The following is an 18,744-nucleotide window of genomic DNA, read 5'->3' on the forward strand; positions in this document are numbered from 1 at the left end:
GGCTGATACAGTGCTAGAAGGTGGGTAAATGCAAATTTAAATGTCATCATTTTGAATACCCATGGCACTCCAAGTAAGACTCCCTAACATGTATGATATACAGACAGATATATGGGTTTAAACTCTGGAAATGAATGCAGATTTAGGAATCCCTAGAACAGAGGTCATGACTAAAGTCATGGGAGTAAAGGATTATTCAAAGCACTGAATGAGAAAAGAAGAAAGAAGTAGGCCAAGGAAGAACAGGTCAGAGACCCAGGAAGGTTGGTAAGATAAAAATGACACGGTAATCCAATGGAAGTCCCATCAGCTTATCGGTTCACAGAGGACAGGGATATGCCTAATTTGTCTTTGACACTCAATTATCACAGAGCCTGGCACAGAAGCCTTTTTTGTTTTTTAATTGTGTCCTACTATTAACAGTTTCCTGTACCCACCAGAAAAAAAAGAGGTATAAACAAGCATATAGATTTTTTTACACTGTATACTAAAGGGGTCGGATTATACAATATTTTATGCCTTGCTTTTTCACTTAATGTATCTTAGAACTTTGCAAATGCTCTTGTGGAAAGACTGGCTGCCTTTTATTTTTGGCTTCCACAGAATATTCTATTATAAAACCGTATACTGTAATTTTTATTTAACCAACTCTTTATTGGTACACATTAAGAATGGAGGAATGGTTCAACAAGGGAACAATCAACAGTATCAGAATCCTGCAGAGGGGTCAATTTGGGGCTAAGAGAGGAGCCCCTGGATTTGGCAACTAGGAGATACATTTTAGTGCAAGAATGAAGGCAGAGTCTAGATTATAATGAGTTCAGTGAAAAAAGGTGAAGACATATAGCTTATTCTCTCAAGATACTAGGCTATGATAAATTGGCAGAGACTATAAAAGTGGGAGGTGAGTTGTTTTCTCCTCCATGTAAATATACTTTTTTTTTTTTTTTTTTTTTTTTTTGAGACGGAGTTTCGCTCTTGTTACCCAGGCTGGAGTGCAATGGCGCGATCTCGGCTCACCGCAACCTCCGCCTCCTGGGTTCAGGCAATTCTCCTGCCTCAGCCTCCTGAGTAGCTGGGATTACAGGCACGTGCCACCATGCCCAGCTAATTTTTTGTATTTTTAGTAGAGACGGGGTTTCACCATGTTGACCAGGATGGTCTCGATCTCTCGACCTCGTGATCCACCCGCCTCGGCCTCCCAAAGTGCTGGGATTACAGGCTTGAGCCACCGCGCCCGGCCAAATATACTTAATTTTTAAAAACTAAGCCCAATTTTATATCCTACTTCATTTAACCTTATGAACATATTTATATAATATTTTAGACACTGAAAAATAACTCATTTCTGCTATTATAAAACTGTTATCTTTAGATCTTCAGAAACAACTTCCTAAAAGGAGGCAGCAGTAACAGCGCTATGTCTACCATTCTTCCCCATCAACCCCCTTGTTGGATATGTGAACATTCACCCATCTAGCTTTTAATTTTTACCTCTTACCTTCATGGCTCTCCATACGAATCTTAACTAACTCTTTTATTTGTGTGTGTGTGTGTGTGTGTGTGTGTGTGTGTGTGTGTGTGTGTGGAGAGAGAGAGAGAGAGAGAGAGAGAGACTGACTGACTTGCTACATTTCCCAGGCTGATCTCAAACTCCTAGGCTCAAGCACTTCTCCCACTTCAGTCTCCCAAAGTGCTGGGATTACAGGTGTGAACCACTGCAACCAGCCTCAGCCTTAACTCTTAAAGTGTCTTTTTTTTTTTTTTTTTTTTTTTTTTTTTTTTTTTAAAAAACAGTCTCACTCTGTTGTCCAGGCTGGAGTGCAGTGGCACAGTCTCAGTTCACTGCAACCTCTGCCTCCCAGGTTGAAGAAATTCTCCTGCCTCAGCCTCCCAAGTAACTATGATTACAGGTACACGCCACCACACCTGGCTAATTTTTCTATTTTTAGCAGAGACAAGGGTTTCTCCATGTTGGCCAGGCTGGTCTCAAACTCCTGACCTCAAGTGATCCGGCCACCTCAGCCTCCCAAAGTGCTGAGATTACAGGCATGAGCCACCATGCCCAGCCTTCTGTTCTTACTTTTAAAACTAGATGTGTTTAAACCAACTGCAACTTATTTTGACAAAAATCAGAGTTGACTCAAAACGTCCTCAAATGGTCGGTTCTCCTAAGACTATTTACAGAATAATCTATCCTTTTCTTATTAAGTTAAAATACCACCTTTACCTTATACTAAATTCTCATTTGCATGACTCTGTTTCTAAATTTTCATTGCCTGTATATGTCTGGGCCAGGGTACGCAACATTTTATTTAACACCTGGTTGAACAAGTCTATTCTTTATTATTTTTCATTATTTATTTTTTTAAACAAACGTTCAAGTCACTTTGTCAAGTTCCAGAAATAAATCTGCTAGGCTTTGTACTGAAATTTATTTTACATATATGGTTTTTTGGTTTTTTGGGTTTTTTTTGAGACAAGGTCTCACTCTGTCACCTAGGCTGGAGTTCAGAGGCACAATCTAGACTTAGTGCAAGCTCTGCCTCCCAGGCTCAAGTGATCCTCAAACCTCAGCCTCCTGAGTAGCTGGCATTACAAATATGTGCCACCACACCCATCTCATTTTTTTTTTTTTTTTTTTGACACAGGGTTTCACCATGTTGCCCAGACTGGTCTTGAACTCATGAGCTCAAGTGACCTGCCCACCTCAGCTTCCCAAAGTTATGGAATTACAGGCATGAGCCACTGCGCCCAGCAGAAATTACAGTTTATGAATATAAAGACATCGTGATAACTGATATATTTATATTATTAAATCTGCTCATCCAGGAACATAGAATGCAAATCTTTCATTCCACTCAGCAAAATCATCCTGTTCTTGACAAAAGTCCTGCACATCTTAAGTTTATTCCTAGGTATGTAATTTTTGTTAAAATACTTGAAAAAAATACTTTATCCCTATATCTTCTGTGTGATTATAGCTAAAATTGTGGAATGCTTCTGATTTTTATGTTAACAGCTTTTAACTGGTAATCTTAAGAACTTTTTTTTTGAGTTGGTTCCTCTGAATATTTTTAGGTAAACAATCATGTCAGCTGAAAATAATGATGGTTATTTTTCTATAAAGACTTTATGTTATCATGGGAAAATACAGTAATTTTTTTGCTTTTGGTTTTTGAGACAGAGTCTCACTCTGTTGTCCAGGCTGGAGTGCAGTGGTGTGATCTCGACTCACCACAACCTCCGCCTCCCATGTTCAAGCAATTCTCCTACCTCAGCCTCCCAAGTAGCCGGGATTACAAGCATGCGCCACCATGCCTGGTTAATTTTTCTATTTTCAGTAGAGATGGGGCTTCAACATGCTGGCTAGGCTGATGTTGAACTCCCGGCTTCAGGTGATCCGCTCACCTCAGCTTCCAAAAATGCTGGGATTACAGGCGTGAGCCATGGCACCTGGCCAGTAAATGTTTTTAAAATGATATAAAACTATATAGAATATGACCTCAACTATTTAAACATATGTATAAAGGTGTATGTATTTTACTAGCAAAGAAAAAATATATACTGGTAGAAAACAGCCATCATGTCAACAGTGGTTGTACTAGGTAGAGAAATTACGGGAGACTTTAATTTTCTTTCTTTTTTCCTTTCTATAGTTTACTCATTTTTTTTTTTTTTACAATGGTTGCACGAGTTTTATAATCAAGAAAAAACGTTTTAAAAATTTGTGCAAAATGGAAACTTGTATTTCTTTAAATACTAAAAACAAAAATAAAACTTGGTATTTGAATATCTTTGACTTTTACTGCAGACTCACACACCCTTGAAATAAAAGGTGATTCCCTAACACTAGTTCTGGTGTCATTCTACCCTTCTCTCCCTTCACTTCCACCATGGTCTTTTTTCTACTTTCCACCTTGGCTAGTGGTCTCCACCAAAAAAGCTTGCTTGGTTTAATGGTTAGAATTCAGGGAAAAAGAGAGCCCTAATTTGGAATCTAAATTAAGGTTATACATGTTGGAAATAAGAAAGAGAAACCAAGTAGTAAATAGAATTTGAAGAAATTAAAAAAAAAAAAAAAAACCTAGTCTTTAATTCCTCCAAGATTATAATTATAATGTAGCACGATTAGTGCTTTTAAATCATAGTATCGCTTAACATTTAATTTCTAAATATAATGTTCAGGAGGAAAAGAGAAAATAGCTTGGCTTATTTTCTTACCGAATTGTTGTTCTTAGTATCTCCTAGACGTTCCAGAACTGATGTCAGATTTGGGTCATCAGAGTCCACAAACCATATCGGTGAAGAAGATGGATAGGATTCCTGTTTAAAACAGAAACACCTAAGTTAAACATTTACATACAGACTAACCTAAATATGCAATTAAACCACACCACTAAATGGCAAGATGACCACGGATTTAAACAAAATGTCTGGGTGGGGAGGCAACACATGAAAACCCATGTGCGGAGCTGGACTTCTAAGACTTTCTCCTTGCATGGCACTGTCTGCTGCGACAGCTCAGACAAGTCAACAATTTTCTTCAACACTGGCAGGCAGCCTCTAAGTGGCCCCGATCATCCTCACCTCCTGGCATTCACACCCTTGTAAGATTCCTTCCCCTGGACCTAGTGACTCACTTCTAACAACGAGAATACAGCAAAAGTCCTAACATCGCTTCTGAGATCAGGCTACAAAGAGACGATGACGTCTGCCTTGCTCATCCTTCTCCCACTCTTGCCATTGCTCCCTCCGATGGAAGCCAGTTGCCATGTGACGAGGTGCCCTATCCACAAGGTATTGGAAAAGACCCTTGACCAATAGCCATTAGAAACGGACACCCAGTCCGACAGCCTGTGAGATGAATCCTGCCAACATCTACATGAGCGAGCTTGGAGACGGAGTCTCTCCTATCCTGCCTTGGGATGATCACCGCTGCCACCAACACCTTCACTGCCTGATGAGAGGCCAAGCCAGTGAACCCAAGGTAAACTGCACAGAATCCTGACCCACAGAACTGTGAGATAATGTTTGTTGCTTTAAGCTGCTAAATTTGTTACAGAGCAATAGATAACTAACTCACACACCATAAAATTATAATATTTTTATCTATCACACAAACCAAGTACTACCAAGAAATGACATTACTATTTTTTTAAAACACAATTACATGTGATTTTTTTTAAAAAAAAAACTTAATAAACTAAGCATCATGTGCTTTCACCCACTAACAGACATTTGCTCTGTTACTCTGTATGGTTTTCTTTTGTAAACTGGGGAAGAGCCATTATTATTATATATAAGCTTCAGAACAACTAAGTTCAAGTCATAGAAAACAATTTCACACAAACAATTTTAGGAAACACTGCTCTGAGGACTATAATTTATAGCTGAAGCCACAGAAACAATGTTTTTATAGCATTTTATCAAATGTTCTTTTTTTTTTTTTTTTTTTTTTTTTTGAGACAGAGTTTTGCTTTTGTTACCCAGGTTGGAATGCAATGGCGCGATCTCGGCTCACCGCATCCTCCGCCTCCTGGGTTCAGGCAATTCTCCTGCCTCAGCCTCCTGAGTAGCTGGGATTACAGGCGTGTGCCACCATGCCCAGCTAATTTTTGTATTTTTAGTAGAGACAGGGTTTCACCATGTTGACCAGGATGGTCTCGATCTCTTGACCTCGTGATCCACCTGCCTCGGCCTCCCAAAGTGCTGGGATTACAGGCTTGAGCCACCACGCCCGGCTCAAATGTTCTTTTAAGAGAAAAACTGTATTGAAGGAGGACATCATTAACAGCATTCCTAGTCAATAATGGGTTATCTTACTATTCTCATTCCTCTAACTCTTACTGTGTCCCAAATCTCTTTACAGGCTAAAAGAGAAACTCTTCAGAATTAATCCTGTTCTTAAAGAACACCACTTACTGAGTGTTGCATTTTCTTCTTCAAATTCTTCACACGCATTGGGAATACACCATCCAGACCATTTTTATTGTTTTAGTTTTTAGGTTTCCTTTTCCTTAGGCTAAAGAAACCGCAACTAGATTTAGGACTTCATTCCATTAGCTTAGTATTTGTCTAGTAAACTTCAGCAGAAGCCAAGAAACATACATGGTTGTTGCTCTGGACTGAAATCTCTCAAAACCATATTTTAAAAATTACAAAAACAATCATGAAACTATTTTTTTTGTTTTTTTTGTTTGTTTGTTTGTTTTTGAGACGGAGTTTCGCTGTTAGCCAGGCTGGAGTGCAATGGTGCGATCTCGGCTCACCACAACCTCCGCCTACTGGGTTCAGGCAATTCTCCTGCCTCAGCCTCCTGAGTAGCTGGGATTACAGGCACGAGCCACCATGCCCAGCTAATTTTTTGTATTTTTAGTAGAGACAGGGTTTCACCATGTCAACCAGGATGGTCTCGAACTCTCGACCTCGTGATCCATCTGCCTCGGCCTCCCAAAGTGCTGGGATTACAGGCTTGAGCCACCGCGCCCGGTGAAACTATTTTTTTAATCCTGTAGATGCACAGATGTGATATACAGCAGGTCTAAGTACCTATTTTAATGGTTCCCAAAGTGGGGCCTTCAGATCCCCAGGTCCAAACTATTTTTACAAGGATACTAACAAGATGACATACGCTGCAAGGGTGCAGATATAATGGTGGGTAAAAATGCTGGTTCTTTAGCACAAATAAAGGCGGTAACACCAAACTACTAGTATTCATCGTATTCTTCACTATGCACAGGAAAGGTTTAAAAAGGAAGGGCAACAAAAGGTCAGTTTCATTTAAGAATGTCTACAATAAGACTGAGAATGGTGACTTGTGCCTATAGTCCCAGCACTTTGGGAGGCCAAGGCAGAAGGACCACTTGAGCCTAGGAGGTCAAGACCAGGCTGGCAACATGGTAAAACCCCATCTCTACAATAAACATACAAAAATTAGTTGGGTGTAGTGGTTGCATGCCTGTAGTCCCAGCTACTTGGGAGGCTGAGGCAGGAGGACTGATTGAGCCAAGAAGCTTGAAGCTGCAGTGAGCTGTGATCATGCTATTGCACTCTAGCCTGGGTGACAGAACAAGGCCCTGTCTCAAAAATAAAAGGAATGTCTATGATGAAGCAGTGAAAATTTTACTACATCTTAATCCTTGATTTTAATAAAGACAAATCCTTGTCTTTTTAGTATTTCGAGTGATAAAATGAGAAGTCTACATGAGCATTCCTACAGACTGCCTGAGACAAAAACCCTCGTGTGACTAAGTCCTGAAGTGAATTCACCACTTTACTGAAATGCCATTTTTACTTGAAAGGATGACTGACAAACAATGTTATTTCAACTTGGGTTTTTGGCAGATATTTTCTCAAAAAATGAGATTCTGTCATTTCAAGAAAAATAGGCCATAATAAAATGCAATAATAAAATTGCTAACAATGAACAAAAAATTAGAATTTTAGAAAACTTGTATCCACCACTGCTTTCCAAGAATATTCTGGTAAGATTGATGGCAATACAGATGAATGTATTTTGATACTAAATGTATCAACACTTACAATCAAATGTAACAACATTTAGAAGAGGTGGGTGAACCATTATTTTCTAAATGACCAATGCATGATGTTATAATATGCAAGGGTAAAAGATTCAAAGTTCAAGAAAGATAAAGTTTTGATGGAGTATCAAAAAAGAAGCCTAGGCAATAAAAAATACAAAAAGGAGCCACATGTGATGGCACACACCTGAGTCCCGAGAGACTGGGGCTGCAGTGAGCTGTGATCACACCACCGTACTCCAGTCTGGGCAACACAGTGAGGCCCCACCTCAAAAAAAAAAAAAAAAAAAAAAGGAATACTCGTAATTATTTTAAATGGCTATTAAAATATGCTAGAATTTTTCTAACCAGGTATCTGTATGAGATTGGATTTTGTTTACACTTCAAGCAAATATCACGCAAATTAAATGCAGAAGCAAATGACAGACCAAACATCAATGAAATTTGCAAAAAATGTAAGACTCTGCTCCTATTCTATTTTTGCTTTAGAAAATGTTGTTTCATAAAAGCATTTGCAATAATATGTGATGAGTTTTTAAAGGCTTAATGTTTTAAATATTTCTGATTTAACTTCTAGTGGTAAATACCAATAGATATATCCTACATAAACAAAAGCTCCTTGGGCCCTTTATATATATATATATATATATATATATTTTTTTTTTTTTTTTTTTTTTTTTTTTGAGACGGAGTTTCGCTCTTGTCACCCAGGCTGGAGTGCAATGGCGCGATCTCGGCTCACCGCAACCTCCGCCTCCTGGGTTCAGGCAATTCTCCTGCCTCAGCGTCCTAAGTAGCTGGGATTACAGGCATGCGCCACCACGCCCAGCTAATTTTTTGTATTTTTAGTAGAGACAGGGTTTCACCATGTTGACCAGGATGGTCTCGATCTCTTGACCTCGTGATCCACCCGCCTCGGCCTCCCAAAGTGCTGGGATTACAGCCACCGCGCCCGGCGGGCCCTTAATATATTTTTAAGAGTCCAGACACTAAAAGTCTGAGAACTTCCGCCTTCCCCTCCGCTTTCCTTCCTTCCCTAGTGCTTCTTCCATGGAAGAAACATCCCTTTGCCATTCTGTATTAACTTACATAGTTCCATTGAGGCCAGTTTTGCCACCTCCCTCCCATCCTTCCACCTCCCTCTCTTGACACAAAATCTGACCAAAGGACTCTAGCAGCATACCCCATTTCCAGAGATTAGCTATCAGGTGGGCTAAACCAAGAAAATTTGAGTTTTCCCTAAGGCTAAACCTCTCTTTCTAGGAGATGGAATCACAGGGACAAGGCTAGCCACTTGGGGTAGTCAGAATTCATCCTGCCTCAACAGGAAGAGTAAGTTATAACATGAATCTACAATAGTGTTGAGTGAAAAAGCAGATCACAAAAAAAATCTGATTTTTTAAGGAAGAAGGAACACATATAAGCATTGGAGAAAAAAGATGAGCAGATGACCAGAAAGATACAAAATTCTGATAGTGGTATCTTCTGAGTGGTAGAATTATAGGTAATAGGGATTTCCAGCTTTCTGGAATCCCCTCCCACACGGTGGGAGCTCCCTCAGGGATTTTTCCCTCTGGAATCCCCTTCCACACTCTTCGTGGAAGGCTTTCTCTTCTCCCTTCCTTCTCTTTTCTCTACCTAAATAAAATCCCCTTTCTGGAAAAATAAAAAATAAAAAAAAGAATTATAGGTAATATTTCCTAGTTTTGACTAAATTTTTTTAAATTTCTTAAAATAAGAAGGTTTTGTTTCCATATTATAAAATACCCACCACCCCAGGAAACTTAACCTTCACCACAAACGCTACATCATGTTCAAAGTTTGTTCAGTTTAATATTTAAGAGACAATCTGGCCGGGCGCGGTGGCTCAAGCCTGTAATCCCAGCACTTTGGGAGGCCGAGGCGGGTGGATCACGAGGTTGAGAGATCGAGACCATCCTGGTCAACATGGTGAAACCCCGTCTCTACCAAAAACACAAAAATTTAGCTGGGCATGGTGGCGCGTGCCTGTAATCCCAGCTACTCAGGAGGCTGAGGCAGGAGAATTGCCTGAACCCAGGAGGCGGAGGTTGCGGTGAGCCGAGATCGCGCCATTGCACTCCAGCCTGGGAAACAAGAGCGAAACTCCGTCTCAAAAAAAAAAAGACAATCTACCTGGAAAGACATCTAAAATGATGCCTAATATTTAAACCTATGCATTAATAGTTTCAATTCACATCCTTTAAGTTTTGTAATTTTGATAAGGTTAACTAAGCTTTATATCCATCTTGAAAAGATAAGTTTTCCTACTATTTCTCTTTAAAATAATTATGACCTACAATATGCCAGTTTAATGGTGCTCTAAAATCCCAATAGAAATTCAGGCAGTTTTCCACACATACAATGTTTACATGCTTCTAGCACTGCTCTTTCACCACAGTTAGGAAAACACAGAACAATTATCTAAGCGTCTAATTATTCGGGTCCTTTGTTCCTCCTCCATTCTATTAGTTTTATAGTAATTGTAAGTCCTGTGAGGATGAAGTTGTCTGTGACAGCTACCATAAAGATTACTGTAAGTGGACAAATTTCAAGCAAGTTCATCACTGCTACCATCCCCACCATAAAACCGTCTTAATCGAGAACACGACTCAAGGCTAACCAAGCCAACCTCTTTATCTGTCACTGCTTAAGGATTTTTGTTGTTGTTGTCTTATTTAGAAATAACTTTCTGTATCTATTTTTCTCCATAAATCCACTGAGACCATTATGTGGCTCTATCTCAAGCACCAGCAAGCAAAACTGCCTGCCAGAATGGTCAGTTTTTGTATCTTTCCAAATGTAGGACACAGCTATCTTCAGGGATTTTGTGATTTTTTTTTTTTTAATTGATGCACAAACTTCTTGTTGATGGTTCAGAGATACAGCAGTTATAATTTTCCTGAAGGCCAGTTATGGGACACATTACTTTCATACTTTTGCTGTTCAATAAATGTGGGTGAAGAATGAAGTAAATTGACAGAATTAGCATATAATGCCTTAAAAAAATTCTAACTGCTCTAGCAACAAAGGATACTTAAAATGTGCACACAGGGTTCCCTGTTAATCACTTTATAAATAGACAACCAAGTAAATAAGGTAGAGTCGACAAAAGCAGAGGAAAAATTCTAACACTTATAAAATAAAAATGTTTATATACCCATGATAAAAAGAAAATGCTTCAGTAGTCAAACACAAGCAGCAAATTTCAGCTACTGAGAAAATGATTATAAGCAAACCGAGGCAGAGAAAACAAATGTGCTGATGACGATTTGAACCACCTAAGCTGCAGAAACCCACTGGATGGTTTCCTGGGTTCCAAGTTGGCATTATCTTTCAGAACGATCTTCTACAAGAGATCACATGACACTGTTACAAAGGATCTGGAATGGGACCCTTGCTTTATCACTCTGGCTCTCCAGTCATGCTTTACATTTGGCAGTGACTATCTTCATTCAACTCAATTCCCCACCCCTCAACTAGCTGACCCTTTTCCAAGTCTAAGTAAGTTTAACCACCACCAGCAACAAAAATCAGGATACTAAGGGATATACTATTCACAAAAGGGAAACCAAAGTCTCCTCTTCAGGTATCTGTTCCTTTCAAGGAAGGGTATAAAAATGAGAGAAGATAGATAACCACTAAGGCTTTGACCCTATATTATAAATTGGTCAGATAAATGAAAACAATGATCCTTCTGGACTGAATGTACCACTTAGGTGCTTAACATGACAGTTCTGATATTTCCAAATGGTTCTCCACGAATTCAGTTTGGAAAGGTAATCTGTCCCAGGAGGGCAAACCAAAGAGAAAGTCTTAGGCTCCTTAGTCCAGGTTTGCTTATTTCCATTGTACGACTTTGACTGGACTACTTTTTAATCACAGTAAAGACTAGAAAAATGCAAGATGAAGTTAACAGCATTGCTTTGTTTCCCATGAAAAGCTGTTAAAGCATTTTCAAAATGACGTGTTATTCAGCCACCATCACTTTAACACAGACGTCCCCAAACTGCGGCCCCCTGAGGCCATTTATCCGGTCCCCCGCCGCACTTCAGGAAGGGGCACCTCTTTCATTGGTGGTCAGTGAGAGAAGCACAGTATGTGGCGGCCCTCCAACGGTCTAAGGGACAGTGAACCGGCCCCCTGTGTAAAAAGTTGGGGACGCCTGCTTTAATATCTGTGGACACTATCATTTCCAAGGAGCTTTCCTCTATATGCTCTCTTGCAGGGCAAAAAATAGTATCTATCTATTGTATACAGACACATAGTAAGACAGTGTCTTTTTTTTTTTTTTTAAGTCCAGAGGTCTTTTATTTTTTTTTTTTTAACACCTATTATGCCATGAATTCATAGGGACTAGGTTCCAGCAGCTCAGGCTCCTTCCCATTGGTTCTCACAAAGTGTGCTTCTCTGGGTGGAGCAGGCTGGCGCTTCCGTTGGACCCAGGTACCTTTCTCTTTGGCTGCTTTCTTTTTCTGATCATTTTCCTTCACACGTTTTAGGAAGCTATCTCGGCTCTTAGAGTGCTTCATGTGCTCAATACGCACATTAATTCTCTTGGCAGGAATCTTGCCCTTAACTTGTTTGTTTACAACAATGCCAACAGCATGCTGGGTAGCATTGTAGACCCTTCCAGTTTTGCCATGATAACATTTGGGGGGCATTCCTTTTTGAACAGTACCCATTCCCTTGATGTCTGCAATATCACCTTTCTCATAGATTCGCATATACGTGGCCAAAGGAACAACTCCATGTTTTCTAAAAGGCCTGGAGAACACGTACCGAGCGCCTCTCCTCTTTCCCTTTGTGTGCGTCATTTTGGCGAATTACTGGAAGATGGCGGTTCCGGCCGAAAGGAAGGGCAAGACAGTGTCTTTTACTGTGTTTCTGTATACAATAGCTAATGTATATAGAAATGACACCATCACTTTAATATCTGTAGGACAGTATCATTTCTGTAGTAATGACACCATCACTTTAATATCTGTAGGACACAGTATCATTTCCAAAGAGCTTTCCTCTTTATGCTCTCTTGCAGGGCAAAAAATACTATCTATTGTACACAGAACCACAGTAAAAGAAGCAATTTACTTAAGGTCCTAATTACTAAATAAAAGCTAAATTTCTCACTTCCTCCTAGATTCAGAGCTCCAACATTTTTAAAATTTAGTATCTTGCTTTTGGGGGTAGGCGCTTTTTGGCAACAGAAATTTAATTAGCCAATCCAAAAAAAAGTCTCACTCATAACAGCCTAGCAAGCAGCCAGCCACTCATGCAGAAAAGAGAAATAATTTATGCTCTACAAGTCATACAGAAAAATGAAGTTTCATTTGTTTACAGCTAATTCACTTCCTGGGGGAGAGTTTTCATTCTAAAACAGTGATTCCCTACCAAGAGTTCCCAGATGCCAAGAATTCCATAAAAGGAATAATGGAGTTGCCATTATGTCAAATACTTCAAAAGGTCTAAAAGAAAGTTATATACTAGCTCCCAATAAGGCTGCACAAGTTACTGAAACAAGCTGCTTTTCGTTTCGGTGTGATTGTAACCACTAATTAGATGGCAATCAGGTTAGTTTACTGAAGATGGAAAAGCTGTACTTAAGTTTGTGTAACAATCTCTCGTAACTTGGCTTCACAGAATTAATAAAAATGATTCCTTGAGGATGGAACAGAGTGCTCTTTCCCTTCATTTTTAAGAGTAGGACAAATTTATAAAACAGAAAAATAATTACAATTAGCTCAATTCCCTTGGCCTATAGAGTAAAACATCTACTGTTTTTTTTTTTTTTTCAATTCTTATACTCTTTCATATTAAGTCAATTTACAGACTCATCAAGCCCTTATTGACCTTTTTGTACTACCCATGACAAGTTCTTGATCTTATCTCTAAACTTTTGACAAATTCTTAGCAGTTAACTTACAAGGCAGTTAAGATTTTTGTTCAAATACAATATAGCTAGAATAGGGTCACATAATAAATATTTACGAAGCATTTATTGAGTGGAAGATAAAAAGCACAAAGCATAATTATATTCTCCCCTGCCATCATAAAAAAAAATTAAGGCTTACAGAATACTGCATAAGAAAACATAACCAACCCAAAAAGAGTAATGTCTAAAGAGGGGAAGAAGGGGAAATATCAGCATGAACTGAGTATGACCCAGAAGAGCCTTGAGGGATGATCAGGCATATAAAGACAAATTGGGTAGGGTTAAGGGGTGGGGCTCAGGGACACATTCTACAAGGGGAAGCCTGTAGCTGACACAAAAGTCTGAAAGGAAAAGCCTGCAGAGTACCTCTATATGACTCTTCAGGAACTAGCATCCATGTGTGTAAAAGACAACCGAGTTTCCCAAACATTAGAGAAATTCCATTAAGGATGCTTCTTGGTAATAAGCATAAAGAAGACAGGGCCTGGCATGTAGAGGAACTCAATAAATATTTAAACTGTCTAAAGAGGAAAATTAAAGAATAGGTCAAACTCACTGCTTTTTTTTTTTTTTTTTTTAAAAAAGATGGAGTCTCGGGCCCGGCGCGGTGGCTCAAGCCTGTAATCCCAGCACTTTGGGAGGCCGAGGCGGGTGGATCACGAGGTCAAGAGATCGAGACCATTCTGGTCAACATGATGAAACCCCGTCTCTACTAAAAATACAAAAATTAGCTGGGCATGGTGGCGCACGCCTGTAATCCCAGCTACTCAGAAGGCTGAGGCAGGAGAATTGCCTGAACCCAGGAGGCGGAGGTTGCGGTGAGCCAAGATCACACCATTGCACTCCAGCCTGGGTAACAAGAGCGAAACTCCGTCTCAAAAAAAAAAAAAAAAAAGATGGAGTCTCGCTCTGTCGCCCAGGCTATAGTGCAGTGGTGCAATCTCTGCTTACTGCAACCTCCGCCTCCCGGGTTCAAGCGATTCTCCTGCCCCAGCCTCCCGAGTAGCCGGGACTACGGGCACGTGCCACCATGCCCAGCTAATTTTTTGTATTTTTAGTAGAGATAGGGTTTCACGGTGTTACCCAGGATGGTCTCAATCTCCCGACCTCGTGATCCGCCCGCCTCAGCCTCCCAAAGTGCTGGGATTATAGGCATGAACCACGGCGCCCAGCCCTCTTTTTTTTTTTTTTTTTTTTAAGAGCTACAACTTCAAAGAATAACAAATCATAAATGAAACCAAATAATTTGAAATCCAGTCCCATTTTTCCCTTGATCTTTCCCTTCTAAACAAATGGTATGGACATTCACAAACCATGTTGATTTTATCAAAACACTCATGCATGTTTAGAAGAGTCTTTAAATCCGGGCACGGTGGCTCACTCCCATAATCCCAGCACTTTGGGAGGCCGAGGTGGGTGGATCACTTGAGGCCAGGAGTTCAAGACCAGACTGGCCAACATGGTGAAACCCCCGTCTCCAATAAAAATGCAAAAATTAGCCGGATGTGGCAGTGGACACCTATAATCCCAGCTACTCGGGAGGCTGAGGCAGAATTGCTTGAACCCGGGAGGCGGAGGTTGCAGTGGGTCCAATTCGCACCACTGCACTCCAGCTGGGGCAACAGAGCGAGGCTCTGACTCAAAAACTAGTAATAAAAAATAAGAGAGTCTTTACTTTCAAAGGATACCAACAGAAATATTTACAGATGAAGTGATCTGTCTGGAATCTGCTTCAAAATAATCCAAAGAGGAGCACAGAAGACATTAAGATTACCCAAAAGTTTATCATTGTTGACGCTGGCTACATTACACTTCAACATTTGTACGTTTGGTGTTTTTCCAAAATAAAAAGTTAGCAGACATTTGTACTAAGCAACTGCCATAATTATCTTCCGATAGTCTGTCAAATTTCACTAGCACCTCAATTTTAATAGTTTCTACTTAGCGGTGCCATCACGCTAGTCCTCACCAAATCCTCTTTGTACTGAAAGTGTCTCATTCACTTCTTGCTCCACTTCTGTTGCCACTGCCCGATCCAGGTCATCACTCGTTACCTTTGTCTGCAGCAGACTCTTGGCCGCGTCCAATATGGTTCTTGATGGAGCACCAGAGGCACTTTAGGTGGGATAATTCTTTGTTATGGCATACCTCCTGAAGGTAACAAAACATCTAGCATCTCCGTACCCCTGGCATTAAATGCCGGCACAGCAACAAGACCACCGCACCCTCAGTAGGATAACCACATTTCCTAACGCCACCCACTGCAGAGAAACACTTCTAGTCCTGGATGGCAGATACATTCTCCCGACTCACCTGAGTAACTTAGTAGCTCCCCACAGCCTACAAAATTCAGTCTCCTGTCAGTCAAAACATCCCAACCTTTTCCTGGCCATGCCCCAACTTCTAAGAGAATAATCACCCTTCAAGCCATTCAGGCCAGTCTCCTTATAACACGTGCTTTATGCCCACTACTATACTTCGCTTTCCACTCTTGGAAAATCTTCCCCTTCGCCGGCTTATATCGTGGGCTTCTCAAGTCTGAGCATAAATTTCTACTTCTAAGCAAACCACACTTTCTCAAGTCTCCATGTCTTTTGTGGGTGGAGTTTCCTCAGTCTCAAAAGCCCTTTCGCCAACCTCCCAAAATTGTATTCACCTATGGGAGCTCAGCTCCAACTGTCTCAGCCTCTCCTCAAAGCCTTCTCTGAAGCACACCTTCCCCAAATCAAAACCGGCTCCTCCCTTTGACTTTCACGATACCACAGGAGCTGCCACTTTGTTGAAAACTCTTCCCCCAAGAAATCTCAGTTCTGAAAGCGAGGGCTGCTCCGCTCAATTTTGCAACACTAGTGCCCAGAACACTCAGACGTATTCATTCAATAAATGACTTCTCTCCTCCATACACCGCTGAATTGCATTGTCTTCTGAAATTAACACACCTTCTCCCCAGATAGTGTGGTAACCATTTTAAGGCCAATTATAACGTCAAGGCTTTTGCAAACGCCAGCCACACTGCAGGCACTTGGTGCCCCCCGACTCAACCGAAGGGAGTTAAAGACAAGAGACTTGGGTTTAGCCGTATTTGAAGAGGAGACCGAAACCACCACCTTGACGCCTATCACAACCAAGAGAATATTCTGCAGTTTGGACCAGTATCCTAAATCCATTTCACGACGAATAGCTTCACGACACACTTTTATGGAGAAACTTACTTAATACCTCAATGAGCTTTACCAAGCCTTGGGTTTCCAACGAGCTTTCCGCTTGCACCAAAGAGTGAGCCTTTCCAAGTGTCTCTCCGGCACTGCGACACAAGCGGTCCTCCCTGGGGCAGCCCCGGCGCGAGCCGCCCGTCGCCCATGCACACGCACGGCAGGGGCCGCGCGAACACACACTCAACACCACCTGCCGCCTCGACGGGTCCGACGCGCCTTTTCAGCACCCGGCGGCGCGCAGCCAGGCCCGGGGACGGCGCTCGCTCCCGCAGCACCGGGGGCCGCAGCCCCGCTGTGCCTCCGCCGACGGGTCCGTTTTCACGGTCAGCTTCTCCTTAAACGCAAACTTAAAAAGAATTCGCTCCACAAGCGGGAACGAGGAAAACCCGACCGAAGGAGGCGGCGTTGAAACTTCAGGACCGTTCCCGTCGCCCGCCCGGGCTCCGACCACAGCCGGAGCGTCCCCGCCCCGCCGCGCTCCCGAGAGCGGACCGGCCGAGGGCGGCCATGGGCCCCGCGGGGGCGCGGGCGCGACGCGGCGCGGCGACGGGGGCCGAGAGGGGCCAGCAGCCCCCAGCCAAGGCCGCGCGAGCCGCCGGGGGGAGACGCGCCGCGCGCCCCCTCCCGCCGCAGCCTCGCGCGGTGCCCGCCGGGCCTGGGCCGCGCCGGTCGCGAGGGAGCGGGGCGGGCCTGCGCCGCCGGGGGCGCCGGGGCCTCGCGGGGCGGGCTCCCCTTTGTCCGGCGCCCGGGCACCCCCTCGCCGCCCGGCCCTGCCCCCGCGCCCGCGCCGCGGCCGGCGCCTCACCGTGATGTTGCAGTGCAGCGTGAGCGGCGGCGAGGGCGGGCGGCCCGGCTGCGGCGCCAGGAACTGGCAGTGCAGCTCGTCCAGCTTCCAGCTGACGATGCGGAATCGCTCGTGGTTCTTGTCGAAGATGGACGCCAGGAACTTCAGCTCGGCCTTGAGCCCCGACACGGACATCTTCCCCTCATCGCCGGCGGGAGGGGCGCGGAGGGGGAGCCCGGCCCGGAGCCGCCGTCACGGCCGCGACCGCCCCGCGGGGCCGGCCTGGGCCGCGCTCTGGCGGCTCCGCCTCGTCGAGCGCGGCTGGAAAATGGCGAGGGGCGCGGAAGCCTCGGCGGGCGGCGGTGCGGCGGCCCGGGCGGCCGCTCCCTTTGTAACCCGCTCCGGCGGCAGGAGGCGGCGGCCCGGCGGCTTAAAAGGGCAGCAGCGACGCCGCCCCCGCCCCCGCCCGCGCCAGGGCTGCCCCCACCCCGCCCCCGGCCTCCTCGCCCCGGCGCGCCCTGCGCGCACCGGTGTCGGCGCGCGCACGAGGCCAGGGCGCGCGCGGGCACTCCCGGCCGCCCCCTCCCCGCCGTGACCCAGCTCCCTTCTGCCCGACCCATCTGCTCCGTTCCTCGCACGCGCGGACGGGAAGCGCGGGGCCAGCTGGCGCCCGGGCCCCGGAACTCGGGGAGGAGCCGCAGACCCCGCGCGCCCCCGCGCGCCCCCGCGCCCGGCTGGGGACCGGACACGTGCGCGGCCGATGGCGCGGGCCACGTCGGCGGCGCGGCTGCAGGCTCGAACCAGCCCCTGGGGGCAGCGCCTCCGCTTGGCCCTCGGCGCGGCACCCGCTAACCGGACCGCCGGGACCTCGTGGGAGACGCGGGTGCGGCCCACGCAGCGTCACCTCCGCTCCTCTCGCCCTGGCGCAAGCCACCGCTTCGCTGGCCTGGGTCCTGTGGGGACCTTCTCGCGGGACTCGCCGCTCCCGCCTTTGCTCTCGAGCCGTCCGTTCACCCAGACGGTGGTTTGGCCCCCGCAGGCTGTTTCCTCTTCCCTCCCACGATTTCATCCTTTCCCTCGACTGCCACCTGTGTTCACGCTGCCCTGTGTATCCCGTCTGCACTCCGCTTATTTTGTCCTGGTTGCCGAGCTTAAGATAACCCTCTCCGCTCCCACCCCTGTGGAGCCAGGGCTGCCCGCTGTTTTCATTAAACTCTGGGCTCCAGTATCATCTCCAGGCCTCCCTGACCA

General features: G+C 44.2%; 1 protein-coding gene across 7 annotated transcripts in view; it reads right to left on the reverse strand.

Moving 5' to 3' along the window:
* Nucleotides 1-18,744, reverse strand: part of UBE2Q2 (ubiquitin conjugating enzyme E2 Q2) — a 79,270-nt gene that overhangs the window by 44,729 nt on the left and 15,797 nt on the right. For 2 of the 7 annotated variants that reach the window (XR_012516068.1, XM_074392638.1), the window contains exons 1-2: nt 17,515-17,759; nt 4,225-4,326 (exon numbers count right to left, since the gene is read on the reverse strand). Coding sequence is in view for 6 of the 7 variants with exons in the window: in XM_074392638.1 (XP_074248739.1) it covers nt 4,225-4,326; nt 17,515-17,688 (276 nt within the window). In the remaining variant the exon portion in view is untranslated. Of the gene's footprint in view, nt 1-4,224; nt 4,327-17,514; nt 17,901-18,744 lie in introns of those variants that run through there. The other 5 variants (XM_039468736.2, XM_039468735.2, XM_074392637.1 and 2 more) reach the window with 4 other exon arrangements.

This window comes from Saimiri boliviensis, chromosome 2 (genome assembly GCF_048565385.1).
Source record: "Saimiri boliviensis isolate mSaiBol1 chromosome 2, mSaiBol1.pri, whole genome shotgun sequence".
Taxonomy (NCBI): domain Eukaryota; kingdom Metazoa; phylum Chordata; class Mammalia; order Primates; family Cebidae; genus Saimiri; species Saimiri boliviensis.